At 40.9% G+C, this 22,927-nt stretch overlaps 1 protein-coding gene across 5 annotated transcripts in view; it reads left to right on the top strand.

Moving 5' to 3' along the window:
* NOSTRIN (nitric oxide synthase trafficking) overlaps nucleotides 1-22,927 on the top strand; it is a 68,202-nt gene that overhangs the window by 16,794 nt on the left and 28,481 nt on the right. For 4 of the 5 annotated variants that reach the window (XM_036023348.1, XM_036023347.1, XM_036023350.1 and 1 more), the window contains 3 exons: nucleotides 15,895-15,978; nucleotides 19,376-19,438; nucleotides 19,624-19,705. In XM_036023348.1, the coding sequence (XP_035879241.1) occupies nucleotides 19,413-19,438; nucleotides 19,624-19,705 (108 nt within the window). In that variant the 5' untranslated portion in view covers nucleotides 15,895-15,978; nucleotides 19,376-19,412. The remainder of the gene's footprint in view (nucleotides 1-15,894; nucleotides 15,979-19,375; nucleotides 19,439-19,623; nucleotides 19,706-22,927) is intronic. The other variant, XM_036023349.1, reaches the window with a different exon arrangement.

Below are 22,927 nucleotides of genomic sequence, written 5' to 3'. Positions count from 1 at the left end.
GCTTTGATGGGAAAAATCAGTTGTTCCTCTGTAAGGAAGTTTAAGATTAGGTTTTCAAATGGCAAGTACCCCTGTTCTGGAAAGAAAAAAGGAGAAGGGTGGGAGGGAGCGAGGAGAAGGAAGGAAGGAAGGGAGAGAGAGAAAAGAAAAGAAAAAAAAAAGAAAAGAAAGTTGGCCATTGTTCCATTCATGATTCATTGTAGATGTTGTCAACAAAGGAATAAATAATTAAAAGAAAATCTCTGATAAATCCTCACTTTTTCTACTCCACCCATAGCCTGGTGATCCACAGCTTCAGCTTCTTTTTGCATATTGATAATTCCCACAGGTATATTACTATAGACAATAAGTCTTATCTGTACTTCAAACCATATATCCAACAGTCTATTGGACAATTCCACCTGGGTGTCCCATGAGCCTCAAAGCCAGCCTGTCCAAAACAGTATCTATCAGCTTTTCCTCAAAGCTGGAACTCCTGATTTTTTTTTTTTACCATGGTTACTAGGACCACTGGCCACCCAATAAAGCCCAATACCTGGGAGCCACCCATGATCCCTTCTTCTGTCTCAACTTATGACCAAATCATCATTATTTCTTCTAAACACTTCTTATACCTTACAGCTTTCTTTTCATTTCATTGCTTCTGCCATGTTCTGGAAAAAATCTCTGAACTCTTTCTTCTGTCTAGGGGTGCTGCTTTCCAGCCGTGCAGTTCATGCACTGTGCGAAGGCCCCGTGAAGGCTGGGATGGAAACCACTCTCAACCCTTGAGTCTTGCACCCTGGCTCAGAGTTGCATTCCCTCACAGCATCTTCTTTTTCTAGCCCAAGCAACTAGGGAGCTGGCTAGGGCCTTATCTCTCTCTCTGATTCATCTTCCGTTCTGTGGCCATGATCCTGTTTAAGACCTTTTAAAGACTCCTACCACCTTCAGTATAAAATTCAGGCCTCACAGTATTTTCTAGAAGAAGTCTAGATTCTTCCTCCATATAAAGCTTGTCTCTCCAACTTCCTGTAACCCATGTTCCTCTCCATCTTACTGAACCACTTGCAGGCACCCCCAGTGTGTCCCTGCTACCCCTCCTACCCACTCCTACCTCTCATCTTGGGTCCTTGCATTGTGCAAGCTATATCCTCTGCCTTGCAGACACTTTTTCACCTTTAGTGAAATTAATTCACCTTAATGCATTGACTGCCAGGCTCCAGTCAATGCATTAAGATTCAGCCATCCTGCCTTAGCTGGTGAGGCTCAGTGGAGCACTGGCTTGTGAACCAAAGGGTCACTGGTTCGATTCATGGTTAGGGCACATGCCTGGGTTGTGCACTATGTCCCCAGTAGGGTTTTGCATGAGAGGCAACCACACATCGATGTTTCTCTCTCTCTGTTTCTCCTTCCTTCCCTTCTATCTAAAAATAAATAAATAAAATCTTTAAAAAAAAAATTCAACCATCCCTTTCTAATGGGCCTCCCTTGACTCCAGCCCCCAGTCTCAAAAAAGTGCTTCTCAGAGATGTCTAGAGCTAGCGTTTACCTCTGATACAGCTCTTATTGCCCTATACCATTATCTCTATTCACTTTCTGTCTCCTCCACTGGAGGCTGAGTTCCTTGAGGGTCCTTCTGTTCCTTGCAAGTAGCACAGAGCCTGACACAGAGCAGGCATTCAATATGTACTCACTGAATGAATAAAGGCATTAATGTCCTAGTGACTCTCTACCTTCAGGCACTCATAACTTAAGAAGTTCAAGTTAGGTTATTTCTGAAGAGCAGCAAATGAGTGTGTCAAAGAAATATACCTTAATATTCTCTTACATAGTATAGAGAATATTATTTTGAACAAAAGCTGAAAACAAGAATAAAATTACAGATAAGACCATTTATCCAGCACAATCTATATAGATCAGCCCCTGTGTTAGACATGTCTTATATCTAGTCATTTTTACTTTAGTTCTCACAACCCAAGGCAGTACAAATGAGCTCTCTCATTCAGTCCTGATTTACAGATGGGGATGTGGATGAGATGATACATTTTGATTTCTACCCAGCCCAACCCAGACTTCATGTAAGGACATCTTCTAAGTGGACAGACAGCTTGGGGCACTGCTGTGGGAGTCCCAACACTCTCAAGAGGTCCTTTTAGGGTCCTCTGTGGGTAGGGACATCAGCAGCCATCAAGCCCAGTGGCTTTCCAACTTGGTAGCACACTAGTCTGTGGGGACCCTCAAGGGACACTCGGGGGGTGAGAGGGTTAAACGGGGGCAGGGCTCACTCCCTCCTCCCTCTCCCACATAGTATTTATACAGTATGGTGGGTTCTATAGAAAATTTTGTTTTCTAGATAAAAAGTTTTGAAACCTGCCCTTCTTGTCCATTTTCCCTGACTTCTCCCATGACAACACTTTCCCAACCCCTTTTCTGAGCTCATTCAGCACAGGCATCAGCAGATACAGGGGACCTGAAGTTCTAGAGCTGCCACAGCCGTCCACTCCCTGGGCTAAAGGTGAGCGGTGACTCAGTGGTACTCTCAGCCTGGACCCCCAAGAAGGGAGTCCTCCTGGTCTCATCCTTCCATTTCACCCTTGGAACTGTTCTCAGGAAGCAGAAGAGAGGCCATCAGTAATGATAAAGTGGGTGTTGTGGGCTAGCCAGAGAACCCAGCCACTAGAAGAACAGAGTTTCCATGTAAGAATGTCTTTCAAATTGCCATGTAGCCTGTTCGTAAAATGAGCTCGGGATTGTCTTTCAAAAGACGAACTGATGAAGCTTGGGTGGAAAATGTCATCATTCCAGGCCCCAACCAGAAGTTGTTGCTTGTGGAAATTAGGAGGCCAAAGATGAGGATGATACTATGAACAAAGATTTTCAGATTACGAAAATTCCTTTTTAATTCATAATGAAGGCAGGGCTTTGTCCCCTGCTGTTTTCAAGCTTGAGAGAGCCTTAGTTCCTTTTTATTTTTTAATATTATTTTTCAATTATGGTTGACATTTAATATCATTTTACATTAGTTTCAGGTGTACAGCGCAGTGGTCAATCATATACTTTTCAAAATGACCCCCTGGTATTTCCAATACCCAGCTGGCACTGCACATAATTGTTGCAGTATCATTGGCTACATTCTCTACACTGTACTTTACATCATGTGACTCATTTGTAAATACACATTTGTAGTTTTCAATCCCTTCACCTTTTCTACCTGTCTCTCAACACCTCTCCCCTCTGGCAATCATTAGTCTGTTCTCTGTATCTAGGAGTCTGCTGTCGAAAATGGTAAGATTTCACTTTTTTATGGCCAAAAGATATACATATTATGTATATATTATATATATATCTTTTTCTGCCAGAAGATACATATATAGAAATATCTATCTATCTATAAAATAAATATCTCCCAGCTGCAAAAAAAAAGAATATATATATATGTTTACGTGTGTGTGTGCACGTGTATCTCACAACTTTTATCCACTTGTCTATTAATGAGAATTTGGGCTGCTTCCATATTCTGGCTATTGTAAATAACACTGAAATGACCATAGTAGTGCATATCTTTTAATTTAATTCCTTGTAGACACAGGAACCCACTGCAATTTATGTTTTTGGTGTTTTTTTTTTACCACTTTTTAAAATCTTAATTTTATTAGAGCAGGACATTTTAAAATTGATTTCATGGTCACTTATATTCTTACAGTTTAATTTGTGCTCTACCTAAAATATTGAGTCTGATACCATGTATTTTCCATCTCTTCTTTCAAAAGTATAATTTATTTTAAATTCTAAGACACATGTTAGTCTTTGACTTAGGTTGATCTTCATTATTACTAATGAAAATTTATTAACCTGTCTCCACATGCTGAGAGGAAATCAGATCATAAATGGATTAAAAGTCAGTGCATGACATTTCTCTGGTCTAGGATCTTTGAAATTCACTGGAATATTCTGCAGTTGATTAGCCCATGGAAAGATATACACAACATCAATTTCACATGCACTGAAACAACCGCTTAGAGAAAGAATCTCCACTCCTATTAGATAGCCATAGGGCTAGAACAGTAAGCACAATGTTTTTAGCAGCATATTTCTAATTATTTTAATGAGGGAGTGAAAATTCTAGGTCTCAGTTTGAGATTAGCTCTGTCTCTCTTTACTGCCTTCACATATGGTGACTTTTAGGCCGGTAACCGTGATAAGGCAGTTCCCTGTAAGGGACTGAGCAGTTGTGGGGAGGGGTGCGGTGTGGAGGGGGCTGCGATTGCCACCTCTACTTGGGAAAACACCGAAGTCAGTTCATTTCTATTTGGCAAGAATTCTCACACAGACATACTGTTCTATTAGACCATAAGCAGAGACTAGCCACATGGCATGTTTGTTCAATTTACAAACATTCCAAGTTATAAAAGTGACAGCTCTCTCCATGCTTGCCAGTTGGAACATAATTTATCAGAATCATTTTCTCCTGGGAGAAATTTAGCAATTAACCTCTGCAAAGATAAAGACCATTCAGGGCCAGAGGCCTGGGAACCTTATATCTTCAGGCCACTCCCCAGAAGGGAAGCCCCTCACAGAGTTCCCCTCTCCACGTACCCACAACCAGCCCCCAACCCTGATTCATTTCATTTCCTTCTGACTTGCGGAGTTATCTGCTGAGGATTGTGAAATGGCCATTAGGATTCAAGATGCAAGAGGAGATGATTACAGCCTGCTTTGCACGGTCAATTTGAATGCTTGTTCTAAAACCTTTTACTATACCGAGGGTGGACAGACAAGAAGCTGTGTCTAACATCAGTTCCACCTCAGAGGGCTATGTTGGTGACAGTTGATATCTTAAGCCTCGCCTTTCCCATTTTCCAGACTCTTAACACCTCGTTCTCCCCATTTGGGAACACACCTTACAATAAATAGCAGGAGTGATGCTGGAAGAAGCCCTGGGAACTCAGTATGCACTGAGGCTGCTGTGGGTTCCGGCTGGGCTGCTAAGCCACCCGGAGCTATGGTGATTCAGAAACAATGCAGTTAAAGGTGAAATGAGAGGCAGCATCAATCTTTAAAAATACTTACCTTTGACTTCCCCCCACCCTCCCGCAATTCTCCATCTGCAGCCTCTTCCCCAGTCCCAGAATAGGAGACCCGAGTGCCTAAGCAGGCAGGTCCTCCAGCCAGTCGGCCACGTTTGAATCCCAGCTCTGTCGCTTCTTCATGGTGACCTGTGGCAAGTTATTGACTAGACTGTCTGTGCCTTGCTATCCCTCTCCATGAAATGGGTAGAGTGAGGGTACCTACCTGGTGGGAGTTATCATGGCCTAAAGGAGGAAACATACCTAAAACACTTAGAATGCTGCCTGGTATGTTGTAAGTGCCCAATAAATGTTGGATGTCACTACATTTTATGTGGGCAGATTGTAGATGACACATTTGTCAGGCGAGCACTCTTTGGATTTTTAAGCTATACCCAACCTGTAAAATACCACAAATCTGCCCCATTGCAGGCTTCTAAGACACGGGTACATAAAGAGAACCCTTCCGAAGCAAGAAATGCTGTGTGGAATTGTATCTCCATTAGACTGGTTAGGCTCCTATCATGCTCAAGGGAAAGCCAGCAGAGACACTAGAGCTCAGGAGTACAGACGGCCAGGCCCCAAACAGGAGAGCAATAGCTTCACAGTGAGCAGGACCCTCTCCCTTTCTTGCCACCGAAGCCCCACATTTTCCCCCAGGTGGATCTGATTAAGTTAGTGCTTTAAAGGAAAGTAGCACTTCCTTCTGGGTATTGTTCTTTCTATTTCTGCTTAGCCTCTAGGACACATTGTACAGGTTGCAAGGTCTTTCTAAAAGTGAAACTGAACTCAGAGGAACAGGCTGTGCCGCCAGCACTGACCTTTCCTGTTAGAAGCCATTCCGAACTGTTCTGGAGCTGATAGATGTGCAAACTGTGGGCTTCTTCCTCCACACCGCCCCACCTCTGTATATCTGGGGTGTTCTGAATGCTTAGAGGTCTTTTGGGGTACATAATAATGATCATTAGGAAAATTAATATGTGTTAGGAATTTGTTGGTGCCCAGCTCTGAGCTGAGCACTGCAAATGCTTCCTCATATTTAATGTTCTATGTGCCACCCCCAAGGAAGAGGGCTGGGAAGGAAAGTCCTGACAAGCCCTCTGGTCAGCAATAGACTAGGAAAGGGTTTATTTGTCTAGCTATTCCAAGTGCTAGAAAGCTGTGTACTCTGGTATCAGGGTTGAGCACAGCTCAAACTTGTAGGAATACACCTAAATAGTTTGGCTATTTTAAGTTTTTGAAAGTGGTGAAGACAGAACAGACTCGTGGCAGAAACCAGTTAAAAATTCTCACCAAGACCTGGAAGATGGTGGCTTTACTCTAGGCAGAGTGTTTCTCGGCTTCTGTGGAGAGGAGGGAAACTCGCGGATTGGTGGAGAAACAGAGCAAGTGGACTAGGTTACTGAATCACTTTTGAAAGCAGGACATCAAAAATTATTGCAATCATTGAAAGACCAGACGGTAAGGAGACTGCTTCAGGACAAAAGGGACCCAGGGATCAGCTCGGGGACTAGGGGTGTGCAGTTCCCAGGCCCGGTGCTCCCAGGTCTGCCTCAGGGCTCCCGGGAGAGGGGAGTCACTGCTCCCTCCCCCGAACACGGGGGTTGAGCAACTCCAGAGGAGAAGTTGTTGCTTGAAGGCATAGATTTGCCAGTTGGACTTGGAAAAAAATCGCCCAGGGACTATGAACACCCACCCAGAGACCTGGGAGAAGTGAGGGCCTCAAGCCGGCATGACCAGGGGCGCCTAGAAGAGCGCCCGCACCCCTAGCCCCGTGGGAGTGCAGATCGGTGGAAAACCCAGAGCCGGGAAGGGCTTGGGTGTTCTCAGGTTTCGGGAGCCTGAAGTTCTGATCTGTGGAAGCGCGCGCCCCATCGAGAATCCTGCCTCGTGAGCTATGATCCCGGAAGGGACGCGGTGCTTAGTGCATTCCTACAGCCCGAAACTCAAAAATTTCCAGCCAGCCCAAACGAGGCGGCCAGGAAATGCACCCTCACCCCTAGCCCAGTGGGAGTGTGGATCGGTTGAAAACCTAGACATCGCAACCCCATCCAGGAAAGGGCGTGGGCGTTCTCAGCTTTCAGGAGCCTGCGGTGATGAACTGTGGAAGCGTGCACCCCATCGGGAACCCTGACTCTCGTGCTGTGAACCCGGAAGGGTCGCGGCGCTTAGGGCATTCCTAGAGCCCGAATCTCAAAAGTTTGGTGGAGGGGCGCGCCCTTTTACGATTCCCAGGGAGGGCACAGTGAATCCCAAAACGTCGAGGGTGCCTCCTGAGATCATAGAGCTGGAACCCTGCAGGGACCCTGGAGTCCGGAAGAACGTGGCAGTGAGCTCCGGAGAGCGAGTGTGCTCGGGAGCGCCCAGGGTACCTGAGAGACTTGCTGAAATCTGGCTGGGAAGAGAGAGAAGCATTTCAAAGGTCCCTCAGCCAGCTGAAGCCAGCAAGATCAGAAAAACTGGTCTGGCCAGTTAGAAACCAACAAGAGGTTTTTTTTAATTTGGTTTGGTTTGGTTTGGTTTGGGTTTTGTGGCTGTTGTTGGTTGATTGATTTTATCTTGTGTTTTAAACAACATTTTATTTTTCAATTCTTCTTATTTTTATATCTCGCAATCCCTTATGTTTCTCTTCCATTCATCCTAATATTATTCTTTCCACTCCAAATTTATCTCTCCTGCACTCCATCTTCTGCTTTTCTTTCTTTTTTTTAATCTTGCAAGTTACAGTAAATTTTTATTATCTTTTTCTCACTTTTCTGACATTTTTTATTTTAATAATTTTGTGGTATTCTTTTTCTTTCTGTATAATCTTCTTTACTTGGCTGGTTATACTGTCATTTGATAGGTTCTCCCTGGTATCTCAGTCACAGTGTGTTGATCATTTACTATCCTTCATCTGTGTTCCATTAATACACCTCTCAAGGTTCTATACTCTTTATTCTTGTTATCTAGATCTCATCGATTCTGCCACAAGACTGTCACTTTACTATTACTGTTAATAAGACCTAGTCCATACAATTGTGAATACTACTCAATACCCCTACCTGATCTCAGCCCACTTTGCAATTTCCTGAACTATACTATTGTGGGGGTTGTCTGTATTCTTTTACACACTACTCCTATATACTAATCTTTAATCCAACCCTACCTTAGAATCTGACCTCCCACAGCCTCACAGCGTTCTAGATCCAACTAACAATCCTCTCGTCCCCAATAAGAGTCTTACCCTCTTCCCATCCTTTCTAAAACGTGGATAGTGGGGTGGAGGATCACAGTTAACACTATAAGGAGCCAAAGGATAACCCATCTCTTCTCTACTGGCTGCTATGTAAATATCATAGTACATTGTCTTGCTGTCTTAAACCATTTCGCCTCACTCCTCCAACTGATCACAAAAAAAGAGTAGGGGAAAGCTGTGAACACCAGGATACACGAAGGAGATTGCAACACTGAATCTCACAAGTATTCTACCACAGAAGTTCACACCATAATTACAGGGAACCAGAACAGATCAATTTAAGAAACAGAGGCTAACAAGAAGAAACCCACGAACAATGAGAAAACAAAGAAACAACCCCCAATTGAAGGGAAATGAGGAAGCCTCAGGAAAAATGCTAAATGAAATAGAGTCAACTCAACTATCAGATAGTGAGTTCAAAACAATGATTATCAAGAAGTTCAATGAACTCACAATGAGCTATCAGAAATTAGAGGGAAACTACAATAATCTCACTGCAAACTATATAAACATGAAAAAGGAAATAGAAACTCTCAACAAAGGTCAAGAGGAAATGAAGACTACAATTTCTGAACTGAAGAAACCAGTAGAAGGAATGAAAAGCAGGATCAATGAAGCAGAAGATTGGATTAGCGAGCTAGAGGACAAAGTAGAAAACAACACCCAGAAAGAGCAAGAAAAGGAAAAGAGGCTCAGAAAGAATGAAAAGGGATTAAGAGAAATGCAAGACAATATGAAACGTAATAATATCCGTATAATAGGGATACCAGAAGGAGAAGAAGAAGAGCAAGGAATCGAAGATCTAGTTGAAAAGTAATGAAGGAAAACTTCCCTAATTTGATGAGAGAAAAAGTCACACAAATCCAGGAAACACAGAGAATCCCAATCAAGAGGAACCCAAAGAGGCCCACCTCAAGACACATCATAATTAAAATGGCAAAATTTCAAGACAAAGAGAGAATCTTAAAGGCAGCAAGGGAGAAGAAGGAAGTAACATACAAGGGAGCCCCAATAAGGCTAACAGCTGACTTCTCAATGGAAACACTTCAAGCCAGAAGAGAATGGCAAGAAATACTCCAAGCAATGAGAACCAGAGGTCTGCAACCAAGGCTACTTTATCCAGCAAGGCTCTCGATCAAGATAGAAGGCCAAATAAGAAGCTTCCCAGACAAAAGAAGTCTAAAAGAATACACCTCCACCAAACCAGCTCTGCAAGAGATTCTAAAGGGACTGCTTTAAGGAAGGGAAGGAAAAGAGAGAGAGAGAGGAACACACGTACATAAAAGACAATGAATAAGTACCTATCAATAATAACCTTAAACATAAATGGATTAAATGCTCCAATCAAAAGACATAGAATAGCTGAATGGATAAGAAAAAATGACCCATATATATGCTGTCTACAAGAGACCCACCTCAGGATAAAAGACCTGCACAGGCTGAAAGTGAAGGGCTGGAAACAAATCTTCCAAGCAAATGGACAGGAAAAAAAAGCTGGGGTAGCAATACTCATATCAGACAAAATAGACTTCCAAAAAATGTCCATAAAGAGAGACCCAGAAGGTCACTTCATAATACTCAAGGGAAGAATCCATCAAGAAGACATAAATATTGTAAATATATATGCACCCAACATAGGAGCACCCAAATACATAAAGAAAATCTTAGAGGACTTCAAGAAAGATATGGACAGCAACACAATTATAGTGGGAGATTTTAACACCCTACTATCAAAAATGGACAGATCTTCCAAACAAAATATCAACAAAGATATTGTGGCACTGAACAATACCCTTGATGAAATGGACTTTACTGATATATACAGAGCCCTCCATTCAAAAGAAGCTAAATATACATTCTTTTCAAATGTACACGGAACATTTTCAAAGATAGACCACATGATAGGACACAAAACAAGCCTCAAGAATTTCAAGAAAATTGAAATCATACCAAGCATTTTCTCGGACCACAAGGGACTAAAGCTAGAAACCAACCCAAAGGAAAAAACCCAAAACGCTCAAAATCATGGAGATTAAATAGCATGCTATTAAACAATGAATGGGTCAAGAATGATATTAGGGAAGAAATCAAAAGGTTTCTGGAAACAAATGAAAATGAACTCACAACAACCCAAAACTTATGGGACACAGCCAAGGCAGTCCTGAGAGGGAAGTTCATAGTGATACAGGCCCACCTAGAAAAGTTAGAAACATTCCAAACAAACAACCTAACCCTATGTCTACAAGAACTTGAGGAACAACAACAAAGACAGCCCAGAGCAAGCTGACCAAGGTCAGAGCAGAATTAAATGACATAGAGACTAAAAGCACAATTCTAAGGATCAATGAATCCAAGAGCTGGTTCTTTGAAAAGATAAACAAAATCGCAGACTCATCAAGAAAAAAAGAGAGAAGACCCAAATAAACACAATCAGAAATGAAAGAGGAGAGATTACAACAGATACCACATAAATACAAAGGATTGTAAGAAATTACTACAAAGAACTGTATGCCAAGAAATTTGAAAACCTAGGTGAAATGGACAAATTTCTAGAAAAATATAATCTTCCAAAACTCAATGAAAAAGAAGCAGAAAGCCTGAACAGACCAATAACAACAAAAGAAATTGAAGCAGTAATAAAAAAAAACCCAACACACAAAAGCCCTGGACCAGATGGTTTCACAGGAGAATTCTACAAAGCATTTAAGGAAGAACTAACACCTATCCTTCACAGACTATTGCAAAAAATCCAAAAAGATGGGAGTCTCCCAAACTCTTTTTATGAGGCCAACATCACCCTAATTCCAAAACCAGATAAAGACACAAAAAAGAAAGAAAACTTCAGGCCAATATCACTGATGAACATTGACGCTAAAATCCTCAACAAAATACTGGCAAACCGCATCCAACAATACATTGAAAAGATCATACACCATGACCAAGTGGGATTCATTCCAGAGATGCAAGGATGGTTCAATATTCGCAAATCAGTAAATGTAATACATCACATAAACAAAAGCAAAGACAAAAACCACATGATCACATCAATTGATGCAGAAAAAACCTTTGATAAGGTACAGCACCCATTCATGATAAAAACACTCAGCAAAGTGGGAATAAAGGGAGCATTCCTCAACATAATAAAGGCCATATATGAGAGACCTTCAGCCAACATCATTCTCAATGGGAAAAAATTAAAATCTTTTCCACTAAGATCAGGAGCAAGACAAGGCTGTCCACTTTCACCACTTCTATTCAATATAGTACTGGAAGTTTTAGCCACAGCAATCAGACAAGAAAAAGAAATAAAAGGCATCCAAATCGGAAAGGAGGAAACAAAACTGTCACTGTTTGCAGAGGACATGATAGTATACATAGAAAATCCTATAAACTCCACCAAAAAACTGCTTGACCTAATAAATGAATTTGGCAAAACAGCGGGATACAAAGTCAATATCCAGAAATCAAAGGCATTTCTGTACACCAACAATGAAACAGCAGAAGCAGAGATCAAAGAAAAAATCGCAGTTGAAATAGCAAAAAGAAAAATAAAATATCTAGGAATAAACATAACCAAAGAGGTAAAAGACCTATATTCAGAAAACTACATCACACTCAGGAAAGAAATCGAGGAAGACACAAAAAAATGGAAACATATACCATGTTCATGGATTGGAAGAATTAATATCATCAAAATGTCCATACTACCCAAAGCAATTTACACATTCAATGCAATTCCTATTAAAATACCAATGGCATATTTCAAAGACATAGAACAAACACTTCAAAAATTTATATGGAATCATAAACGACCCCGAATAGCTGCTGCAATTTTGAGAAAGAAGAGTAAAGTAGGAGGGATCACAATACCCAACACTAAACTATACTACAAGGCCACTGTAATCAAAACAGCCTGGTACTGGCATAAAAACAGGCACATAGACCAATGGAACAGAACAGAGAGCCCAGAAATAAGCCCAAGTCTCTATGGTCAATTAATATTTGACAAAGGAGGCAGCAACATAAAATGGAGTAAAAATAGCCTCTTCAACATATGGTGTTGGGAGAACTGGACAGCCACGTGCAGAAAAATGAAACTTGAGCACCAACTTACACCATATACAAAAATAAATTCAAGGTGGATAAAAGACTTAAATATAAAACGTGACACCATTAAAGTCCTAGAGGAGAACGTAGGTAGGAAAATCTGAGATATTTCACGAAGAAACTTTTTTACTGACTTGTCCCCTAGAGCAAGGGACATAAAGAATAAACAAATGGGACCTCATCAAAATTAAAAGCTTCTGCACAGCTAAAGAAAACAGTATCAAAATTAAAAGAGAACCAACTGTATGGGAAAACATATTTGCCAATGATACCTCAGACAAGGGTTTAATCTCCAAAATATATAAAGAACTTACACGACTCCACTCTAAGAAGACAAGGAATCCAATTAAAAAGTGGGCAAAGGACTTGAACAGACACTTCTCCAAGGACATACAGAAAATCCAAAGACACATGAAACGATGTTCAATATCGCTAGCTATCAGAGAGATGCAAAGTAAAACCACAATAAGATACCACTTCACACCAGTCAGAATGGCCATCATAATCAAAGCAACAAACCTCAAGTGCTGGAGAGATTGTGGAGAAAAGGGGTCCCTAGTGCACTTTTGGTGGGACTGCAGACTGCTACAACCACTACAAAAGCAGTATGGAACTTCCTCAGAAAACTAAAAATGGATCTGCCTTTTGACCCTGCAATTCCACTGCTGGGACTCTATCCTAAGAATACTAAAACACCAATTCAAAAGAACCTATGCATCCCAATGTTCATAGCAGCACAATTTACAATAGCTAGATGCTGGAAGCAACCAAGATGCCCGCCCATCAGTTAATGAATGGATCGAAAAATATGGTACATTTACACAATGGAATTCTATGCAGCAGAAAGAAAGAAGGAGCTCCTACCCTTTGCAACAGCATGGATGGAGCTGGAAAGCATTATGCTAAGCGAAACAAGCCAGTCAGTGAAAGACAAATACCATATGATCTCACCTTTAACAGGAACCTAAACAACAAAACAAAGAAACAAGCAAAATATAACCAAAGACACTGAAATAGAGGACAGGCTGACAGTGACCATAGGGGAGAGTAGAGGGAATTTCAGGGGACATTGGGAAGGGTTCACGGGAACAAACTTAAAGGACACATGGTCAAAAACTAGGGGGAGGGTGGTAATGAGAGGGAAGTGGGGAGGGGTCGAGGGGGCTGAATTGGGAGTAAAAAGGAGAAAACTGTATTTGAACAATGATTAAAATAAAAAAATTTCTTTAAAAAAAAAAAATTCTCACCAAGACCTGATGGAAAGTCCATTCATTCATTCATTTACACATACACCAAGCACCTATTATGTGCCAGCCATTGTAATATATATGTGACAATGAACAAAGATTCTCGACCCTCATGGAGCTTATATTCAAGGAGTGGTCATAGAAGTACACTGAAAAATATGTGATTTAAAATAGTGACCTAAGGTCTAGGTCATAAATTAGCAAGGATACTCTTTTAGATAGGGCAGCCTTTGAGGTTGTGGTGTTTGAACAAGACCTGTTGGGGTTTACACAAAGGAGAATGCTGTATGATTACATAGCAGAAGGAGGGCACGGCAGAGGCCACAGCACGTGCAAGGTCTCTAAGGCAGAGTGGTATTTGGCCAAGAGCAGAGTATAGTGAGCAAGGGAAAAACTGGTGGGAGAGGAAATCAGAGAAGGAACAAGGGGTCAGATCATGCAGGTCAACAGCAACTGTTCCAGTCTTTGAGTCCCTCCAAAGCTTGGGTCATTACCGTATTTAAATTGTCATAAAAACCCCTGATTTAGGACTAATTACTCACTTTTATGCTGCCTAGTGCCACCCACTGAATGGTAGAGGTCTGCTGGGATTATAGAGCCTCCAAGTTCATCAGTCGTGATGGTCTCTCCCGGCTTGCTGCTGACCAGTCCTCTCTCTACCTCTCCATTGATTGGAATGCATTCTTAGAGCAGAGAAATCTGTTTTTTTTTTAATGAGACATTTATTTACTAGCTTCATTATTTTAAAATACTTGCCTTAATCTTTCCACATACTTGGGCAAGGTCTGATACCAAGTGAATGTTTTTGCACCGTGGCCTTAACATGCATCTTACAATACTTTTTGTTCTTTCAAACAGTGGTAAAAAAATAACTAGCAGGGAAAAATAAATAGAAATTTAGCAATAGATCAATAGTCCATGATCTCTGGACTCCATTTTATAAAAGAGAGCTGCCTTTCCCTGTTCAGTGTATAACACTGAGTCTACTGCGTGTGGGAAAATAATGCGGGTCTGAAGTTAGTTACTGGAGAGTTCTAGGAGTATATCAGAAATAAAATGAAGCCATAAATAATTCTAAAGGTATTTTATAATAAATATAAAATTAAAGAACTGAAAAGCTCTCTAGTCCATATTAAGGAAAACAATACATATTTATTTTCTCTATACTTTTATGATCGTCAGTGAAAAGTGAGAAAATGAATGTTTTCATCTTATCTGCAGATGGGCCTATAAGTAAAACATGGTAAAATCGGTTTAAGATGAGAGCGATTCAGTCTATCTGAAGAACCAAGGGCTTGTCTTTTGAAGGGTGTGCCCAGATTCCCCACTGAGTCTTGTCTGGCACAGAAAATAATAGAACTTCATTTTCTAAATATGGCGATGGCCACCGTAACGTCTTCCTGTTAGAAAGTTACTGTTCAGCTAACTCCATCATAATTTATCATTTTATTGCCAGCTATTAAAACGTAGAGATAATCTGGTAGTACCGGTGTCCCAGGATAATAAATAGGGAAATCTTCTGTTCCCTATTAGTAAAAGTAGTTTGCTAGGACTGCCGTCACACAGAGTCACAGACTGGGTAGATTAAACAACAGGAATTTATAGTTCTTCTGTCTCTGAAGTATGAGATCATGATGCCAGCCAGGTGGATTCTGTCTGTGCTCTGTGAGACAGAACCTGTTCTATGCCTGTGTCCTAGCTTCTAGTAGTTCACTGACAATCTTCAGCATTCCTGGCTTGTGGATGCATCACCCCATCTCTGCCTTCATCTTCACATGGCATTCTTCCTCTGTGTGTGTGTGTGTGTGTGTGTGTGTGTGTGTGTGTGTGTGTGTGTTTATGTTTCCATGTTCAAATTTCCCCTGCTTATAACAACACAGCCATATTGGATTTGGATCCGCCCTGACCACCTCAGCTTAATTTGACCACCTGCAAAGACCCATTTCCAAATAAGGGCACATTCTTGGGCTCTCAGGTTTAGGACTTCAGCCTCTTCAGGGGCTGGGGAAATTTAACCCATAACAATAGTGTACAAGAAGGTCAAACAAATAGAACTCTCTCCCTTTGTAGGATTCTCTTGGATAGCCCTAAGGATGATGCCTAAGGAGAAGAGGAACTTCATAGTAAACAAATCATCTCTTTATGTAGGCTTTGTATTGTCAGCCAGAGCTCTCTCCTTGGTGTGTGTTGGGGGTGTGGGTGGGGGAAGTTGCATAATTTCTGGTGCACAGCCTAACTATCCCTTTGCTAACAGGGCAAACTTGGAGTTTAACTATGCCAAAGGACTTCAGAAACTGGCAATTAAGCTGAGCAAAGCAATACAGACCACAAAAAAAAAGTAAGTATGTGGAGGAGATAAGGTAAAATAATTCTTAAAGGCAATCAAAAGGGACATCTTTTCAGTTCCGGCTTCCTGCTATCAAAGTAGCAGGTGCATGATGGCAAGCATGGCTTCCAGGTCTCGGGCCCTTACTAGGAGCTCCACGTTGTGTTAAATGCTTTTATAGACTTTCTCACTTAATCCTCAGAACCCCTGAGAAAGCTTATTATTGTACCTGTTACAGACAAGGTCTTCAGTCTTGGAGAGTTTAAGACACTTGCCCTAGTCACACAGATATGGAGTTGCTGAGCTGGATTCATCCCATGTCTTCGTGACTCCTACAACCCTAAATTCAATAGGTTGGTGATGATAGTTAACTTGGAAAGCAGTGTTGTTCAGTTGGAATGTCTTGAAGTCAAAAAGTGTGAATCCTGCTTTCTTTCAACTGCCTGACCTTCACCAAATAAACTGGCCTTTCTGCGCCTTGACTTCCTCCACTGTTAGAAGAAATAATGATATATTCTCCATGGTGTGTGCATATGGGTGTGTATATGGGGTGGTGTATATTCAATGAGAAAATGTATGGAAAGAGATGAGAATATTGGGTGCTGAAATCTTCCTCAGTGCTTTTCAGATTGAAGTTGACTCCTTCTTTGGAGGCAGAGAAAAAAGATATTGGTATTGTAAAACATGGCCCATTAGTGATCATTTGTTAGGAAGATTCTTGACTAATGCTTGCAGATGTCTGGCAATACCATTGCAAAAGCCTCTTTTGATGGTGAATGAGAGGGAAAGAAAGAAAGGAAGGCTTTGGGAGCTCATATTCTCATTACTCTTTAGGCATCATCTGTACTCATAAGTGTTGACTTCGAAAGTGCTCTGACTTTTAGCTTGAACTTTAGGATAGTGTGTTAGTAGACTTATGGGACTTTGGTTTTGTCCCACTTATGGGACTTTGGTTCTGTAGTAGACTACAAAGGGGTCAGTATAGCACTGTGGTTCAATAGAAAGACTTTTCTTGGACTACCCGAGTTTAAATTCTAGCTCTACCACTTACCAGGTAGGCAATTAGGAAAATTTATCTTACCTCTAAGTGACTATTTAAAATGGAAATAAAACCCATCTCACATAATTGTTGTGGGGATTAAATACAAGAAGTATGTGAACTACCTGGGACAGAACCAAAGTCCTGTAAGTGTTTGTTGATTCTGACTCTAATTACCTCCTAAATGTGGGGAGGTGGAGGAGAGTGTGGGGGAATAAAGGGTGATAAACAGAGACTCGACTTGGGGTGGTGAACACACAATACAGTGTACAGATGATGTGCTGTAGAATTGTGCAACTGAAGCCTGTGTAATTTTGTTAACCAATGTCATGCCAACTCATTAAAAAGAAAAAGAAAAAAGTAATTACTAAAGAATGAGAGGTGCAGGGTGGAGGTGTGTGTCATGTTGCGTTGCAGCTGGAGCATCCAGCACGGTGCTCCCAGAGAGCTGGCACATCCAGGATGTTTGGTTAGCCAGGATCAGCACAGTCATATTTAATAATAAACAGTAATTGAACTTGTACCTATACCCGAGTCTGTGTTAGTAAGTCTTGCATTAAGTAACCTGAATTAAGTCCAATTAAAGGAGGGTCAGAGAAATCAAGTGATCTCTCCAAACTCACACTGGCAACAAAGGGGGGCTTGTGGATTCACAGCCCCCCTGAGGACAGCACCCTCGGCTCCCCCCCCCTCGTTTTCCGGCAACTCTGATGGGAAAATGTCAGCTTCTCTTCCCAAAAGTGTGCCTGCCTTCCCTTTTTAAAGAAATAAATTCAACTGAGTTTTAATTTATATGCAATAATAAGCACCCATTTTAAGTGTATGATTTGGCCGATTTTGATTTTTGTATACACTATATAGCCACCACGAAAATAAACACAGACACAATTTCATTGATGCAGACACTGGCCTGCAGTGTCTGTGTCATTATGGATGAAATGAGACATTCACATGGACTACCGGGTCTGGTGGAGGAAAAGGGAAAGCATGGCTTTTCTCTCAAGGGAAGCAAAGGCCTTGGCCCTTGCCATGACAGCCTCCGTTGGGTTTCTTGGCACATTACATGATGGTCCTCATTTACTGTGCACAGGTTCGCTTTAGGTGGTTACCTTTTACAGAAGACAAAGGAGCCAATGCTATTAATCACATCACAGAAGAGGAATATTTGCAAATGAAAAAGCAAAAGTGGTTGAACCAGTTATGCTCATCCTTGGAAGGTTTAGCATGGATTTTAGGAAGTTACTTTGCAGTAAATGTCCTCAGTTCAGGGTGAGGGAGTTTTTTAGCAAGAGCAACACTCAAAGTGGCCTAGGCACATTGCAGGCCTGACTCCCCACAAAAGAACCTATCCATGGGCGTGGGTCCTGTGCATCTCTGAGTGGGAACTGGTCCCATGCCTCGCAGAGCAGTCTCCTACATTTCGTTACACAAAAGGTTCTTCATGCCTGTTTGCAACCCTGTCCCCACAGTCTCAAGCAACTACTGATCTGCTTCCTGTCAATGTATAGGTTTGTTTGGTCTTTTCTGGAAGTTCCTAGAATTGGAGGAAAACAGGAGGTACTCTCTTGTTTCTGGTTTTGTCTGGCTTTGGGCATGCAGAAAATCTGGCACCCTTTGATCCAGTTCTCCCATTATCTGACTATAGGGTACAACCTAGATCATTTGCAGGCAAACATTCTGCACCATCCTAATGTCAGTAAGGGCACTGATCTGCCCCTTCCTCCTCCCTCAAAGGCCACACAGGCCTCTGTACCCAAAGTTACTGATGGAATTGTAGGCAGCTGTGAGTCCTGCATGCCCCTTCCATAGAAGAAAATGGTATCGCACTTCCTAATCCTCTCTGTGCTGCTGAGGACAGTACAGTGTCATCCTTATGTTGAATCGAGATACTGCTCACTAGGCCATAAAATATCTGAGCTGTTGTAAAAGCCAACAGGGAACAAGACCTGAACCCCAACCCCAAGAGCAATATGCAGAACATGGTCAGGGCTCTTGAATCTTCTGTCACTTCTTCACTTCTCTGAGCCTCAGTTTATTATCTGTGAAATAAGGAACCTGAAAATATTGTCTTTAAGGGCCTCCTACCCCTAACATGAGGTCTCCTGCCTATTCTAAATGCCTTCTCAGCCTTGGCTATTTTATTTCTCCGATTTTTTACAGACATGAAACAGAAAATGAAAATCTCAAGGAAAAATGACTGAAAAATAGCAGTTTCTGTAATGAATATAGTGCAAATAAATATGTTAGCAGCATTTAATCCCATGGAGAAATTGAAATAAGATTAGGGATATGAGTGCAATTGCTGAATGCAAAGAATCAGACTTTCTGGGAAAATGACGCACTCTTGTGCCTCCTTGTTTTTGCCTCCAGCTGCGTCATCAGCGCCTGGGCCTGGGTCTCGGAGGGCATGAAGTCTGCAGCAGACCTGCATCAGTGAGTGCTCCCATCCCAGCCTCCTCCAACCCCAACGGGAGTCATAAATATTTAATGTGGGTGTGCGACCATACTCCACTTCAAACTTGCCGTAACACACAGTTTTATTTCCCCAGAAAATAATTTGGAAAGGCAGATATAAATCCTAATGCTATAGTTGTGTGTCTCTTATGTTCTTTTTCCAGAAAACTTGGCAAAGCAATTGAGTTGGAAGCAATAAAACCAACTCATCAGGTCCTGAGTGTACATGAGAAGAAGAGAAAATCAGTGAGTCAAAATCTTTTTCTCTTCCCTGTTTAAGCAAGATTTCTGTCTTGGGCTCAAGAAATAAAAGATGATCTAAAAATCATCCTAGGTTTCAGAAATTAGTCATGAAAATAAAAACAAACCCAAATATTTATGTACAAGGATGTTTGTTAAAACATTTTTGTAATAGGGAAAAACTGGAAAGTTCTTCATTACCCCAAAATAAGTTATAGTTAAATTCAAGCAATGGAATACTATGTAACCATTAGAGATCTTATCATAGAAGAATTTAATGACATGTGGGGAATTTTTTTTCTATATAATGTTAAATAAAAAATGAGGATTAAAAAATCTATCAATATGATCTCAACTTTGTAAAATAAATATGTATACATGGAAGAAGCTCCTCAGACTGTCAATATGAATTATCTCTAGAGAGTGGAACCAGAGGTTATTTCATTTTTTGTACTTGTTTGTTTCCATTGTTTTTCAATGAATGGATAATCCTTTTATAAATAAATATTATAAACACATTTTTAAAAAGAAATGCTGTTCTATTCTTAATAGCTTGGGATTATGTAAAGGCAATAATAGGTATAAATCCTCAAACAGCCTGCAAATTAAAGAAAAATAGCTAAACACTTCAGGGACACCTGCTCCTACTGTATAACATATTCTCCAGTCCATGTACTTTTCCTGCCAGAACAGTTTCTCTTGTGCTCATTTTTTTTTTTATTTGTGTGTCATACAGTTGTTAAGTGCTTTCAAATATATTTTCAGGCAACATAAGGTGTGTTTAATAAAAGTTGCTTAGCTCTGATAAGGGTGGCTCATGGTCACTATTTCAAGACCAGGTGCAGATAAGGAGTTCTGAAGCAATAATAGGTGGTCCTTGGGAAGGGGAGGGGAGGGGAGAACAGGGGAGAGGCAGTGGCTAAGGGGAATTTCAAGTGATTACAGCCAGAAAAAGCAAGTCTGAAAAGTAGCAAGTCAGTATGATGAGAGGATTTGTAAAAATTCTTGATGGAAGAAAAATGATAAAAAAAAATATTTTTACTCAGACTCATTAAATGCAGTCAGGAAGTGGAATTGAGGTTTGTGTGGACACACATGTATTTTTCCAGAATGGATGTTCTACTGAGGGCTACAGTGATGGAGGGTATTTACAGTGATTATGAGACAGCAGTGTAATCATCTATCTACCTTTGCAAACTAACTTCATAAAATCCAAACACAAATCTATATTTCATTAATTAATAAATAATTTTACACCACTTTATAATGTGATCATTACTAGCATCTCCTTAGTACTGAGCATAAATTAGTCACAGTGCTATGACCATTATTACAGTGCCTTCAATAATTAATGTCATGGTCCCCCAAACTGTTGTTCTAGTCCATAATCTTTTCAGCTTTGCCCCTCCCTGTTGCACCCCCACCACCCCTCCCAGTCTCACACAAAAGAGAAAATATTTGAGTTTATCAATTTCATTTTTAAGTATATTTTATTGATTATGCTAGTACAGTTGTCCCAACTTATTCCCCTTTGCCCCCTTCCTCCCAGAACCCCCTTCCCTCCAGCAATCACTCACTTACTTCATGTCCATGGGTTGTGCACATAAGCTCTTTGGCTTCTCAGTTTCCTATATTATTCTTAACCTCCTGCTGTTTATTTTGTACTTACTATTTATGCTTTTTATTCCCTGTACCTTTTCCTCCATTCTCCCCCTTCCCCTCCCCATTGACAACCCTCCATATGCTCTCCATTTCTATGATTCTGTTCCTGTTCTTGTTGTTTGCATAGTTTGTTCATTTTTTAGGTTTAGTTGTTGATAATTATGAGTTTGTTGTCATCGTAATGTTAAGTTTTGATCTTTTTCTTAAATAAGTCCCTTTAACATATCATGTAATAATGTCTTGATGATGATGAACTCCTTTAGCTTTACCTGTCTGGGAGGCACTTTACCTGCCCTTCCATTCTAAATGATAGCTTTGCTGGATAGAGTAATCTAGGTTGTAGGTCCTTGCTTTCATCACTTTGAGTACTTCTTGCCAGTCCCTTCTTCCTACAAAGTTTCTTTTGAGAAATCAGCCAATGGTTTTAGGGGTGTTCCTTTGTAGGTAACTCTATTTCTGTTGCTGCTTTTAAGATTGTCTCTTTATTTTTAAACTTTGGCATTTAATTATGATGTGTCTTGGAGTGGGCCTCTTTAAGTCCAATTTGTTTGGGATTCTGTGCTTCCTATACTTGTTTGTCTATTTCCTTCACCAAATTAGGGAAGCTTTATTATTTTTTCAAATAAGTTTTCAATTCTTCTTCTCCTGGCATCCCTATGATTTGGATGTTGGCACAGTTGGAGATGTCCCAGAGTCTTCTTATACTATCTTCATTTTCTTTTAAATTCTTATTTCTTTCTTCTGTTCTGGTTGAATGTTTATTTCTTCCTTATGTTCCAAGTTGTTGATTTGAATCCTGGCTTCCTTCCCTTCAATGTTGGTTCCCTGTAGATTTTTTTTTTTATTGCACTCAGTGTAACTTTCATTTCTTTATGTTTTTGCCATACTCAGTGAGTCTTTGAGCATCCTAATCACCAGTGTTTTGAACTCTGCATCTGATAGGTTGGTTATCTCTATTTCATTTAGTTCTTTTGATGGAGTTTTGTTCTGTTCTTTCATCTGGGCCATATTTCTTTGTCTCCTCAATTTGGCAGCCTCCCTGTGTTTGTTTCTGTGTATTAGGTAGAGCTGCTTTGACTCCCTGTCTTAGTAGCATGACCTAATGTCAAAAAAACACCTGCAAATTCTGTGGAGTGGAGCCTTAGGTGATCACCAAAGCCAGCAACCTACTTCACCACTTTGTGGCTCTGTGTGGGGGGAGGCTTTGGAGAGGGGACAATGCTGCTGCCTGACTTCTGGAGGTTTGCCTGACACTCACTCCATTTCCAGTCACTTCACCTATTTCCTGTATGCAACTGGCACCCTTTTAGCTGTTGCTCTGGTACTGAATCCCAGAGTGGGTGGGTTTGTGTATGTTCTATGACTATGCTGGCCCTTTAAGCACAGATTCCTGAAAATCTAGCAGTTTCTTCCACTATTCCAACCCCCTCTAGTTTATACAGCCAGAAGTTATGGGGATTTATCTTCTCAGCACAGCTGGGCTATGTGGTCTGGCCTAGGGCTGGGATCACTCCCTAGTTATTCCACCCAATTTTTATCCACCACACGTGAATGTGGGACGGCTCT

Source organism: Phyllostomus discolor, chromosome 4 (genome assembly GCF_004126475.2).
Source record: "Phyllostomus discolor isolate MPI-MPIP mPhyDis1 chromosome 4, mPhyDis1.pri.v3, whole genome shotgun sequence".
NCBI classification, from domain to species: Eukaryota; Metazoa; Chordata; class Mammalia; order Chiroptera; family Phyllostomidae; genus Phyllostomus; species Phyllostomus discolor.
This window is presented reverse-complemented; position numbering and strand designations above follow the sequence as displayed.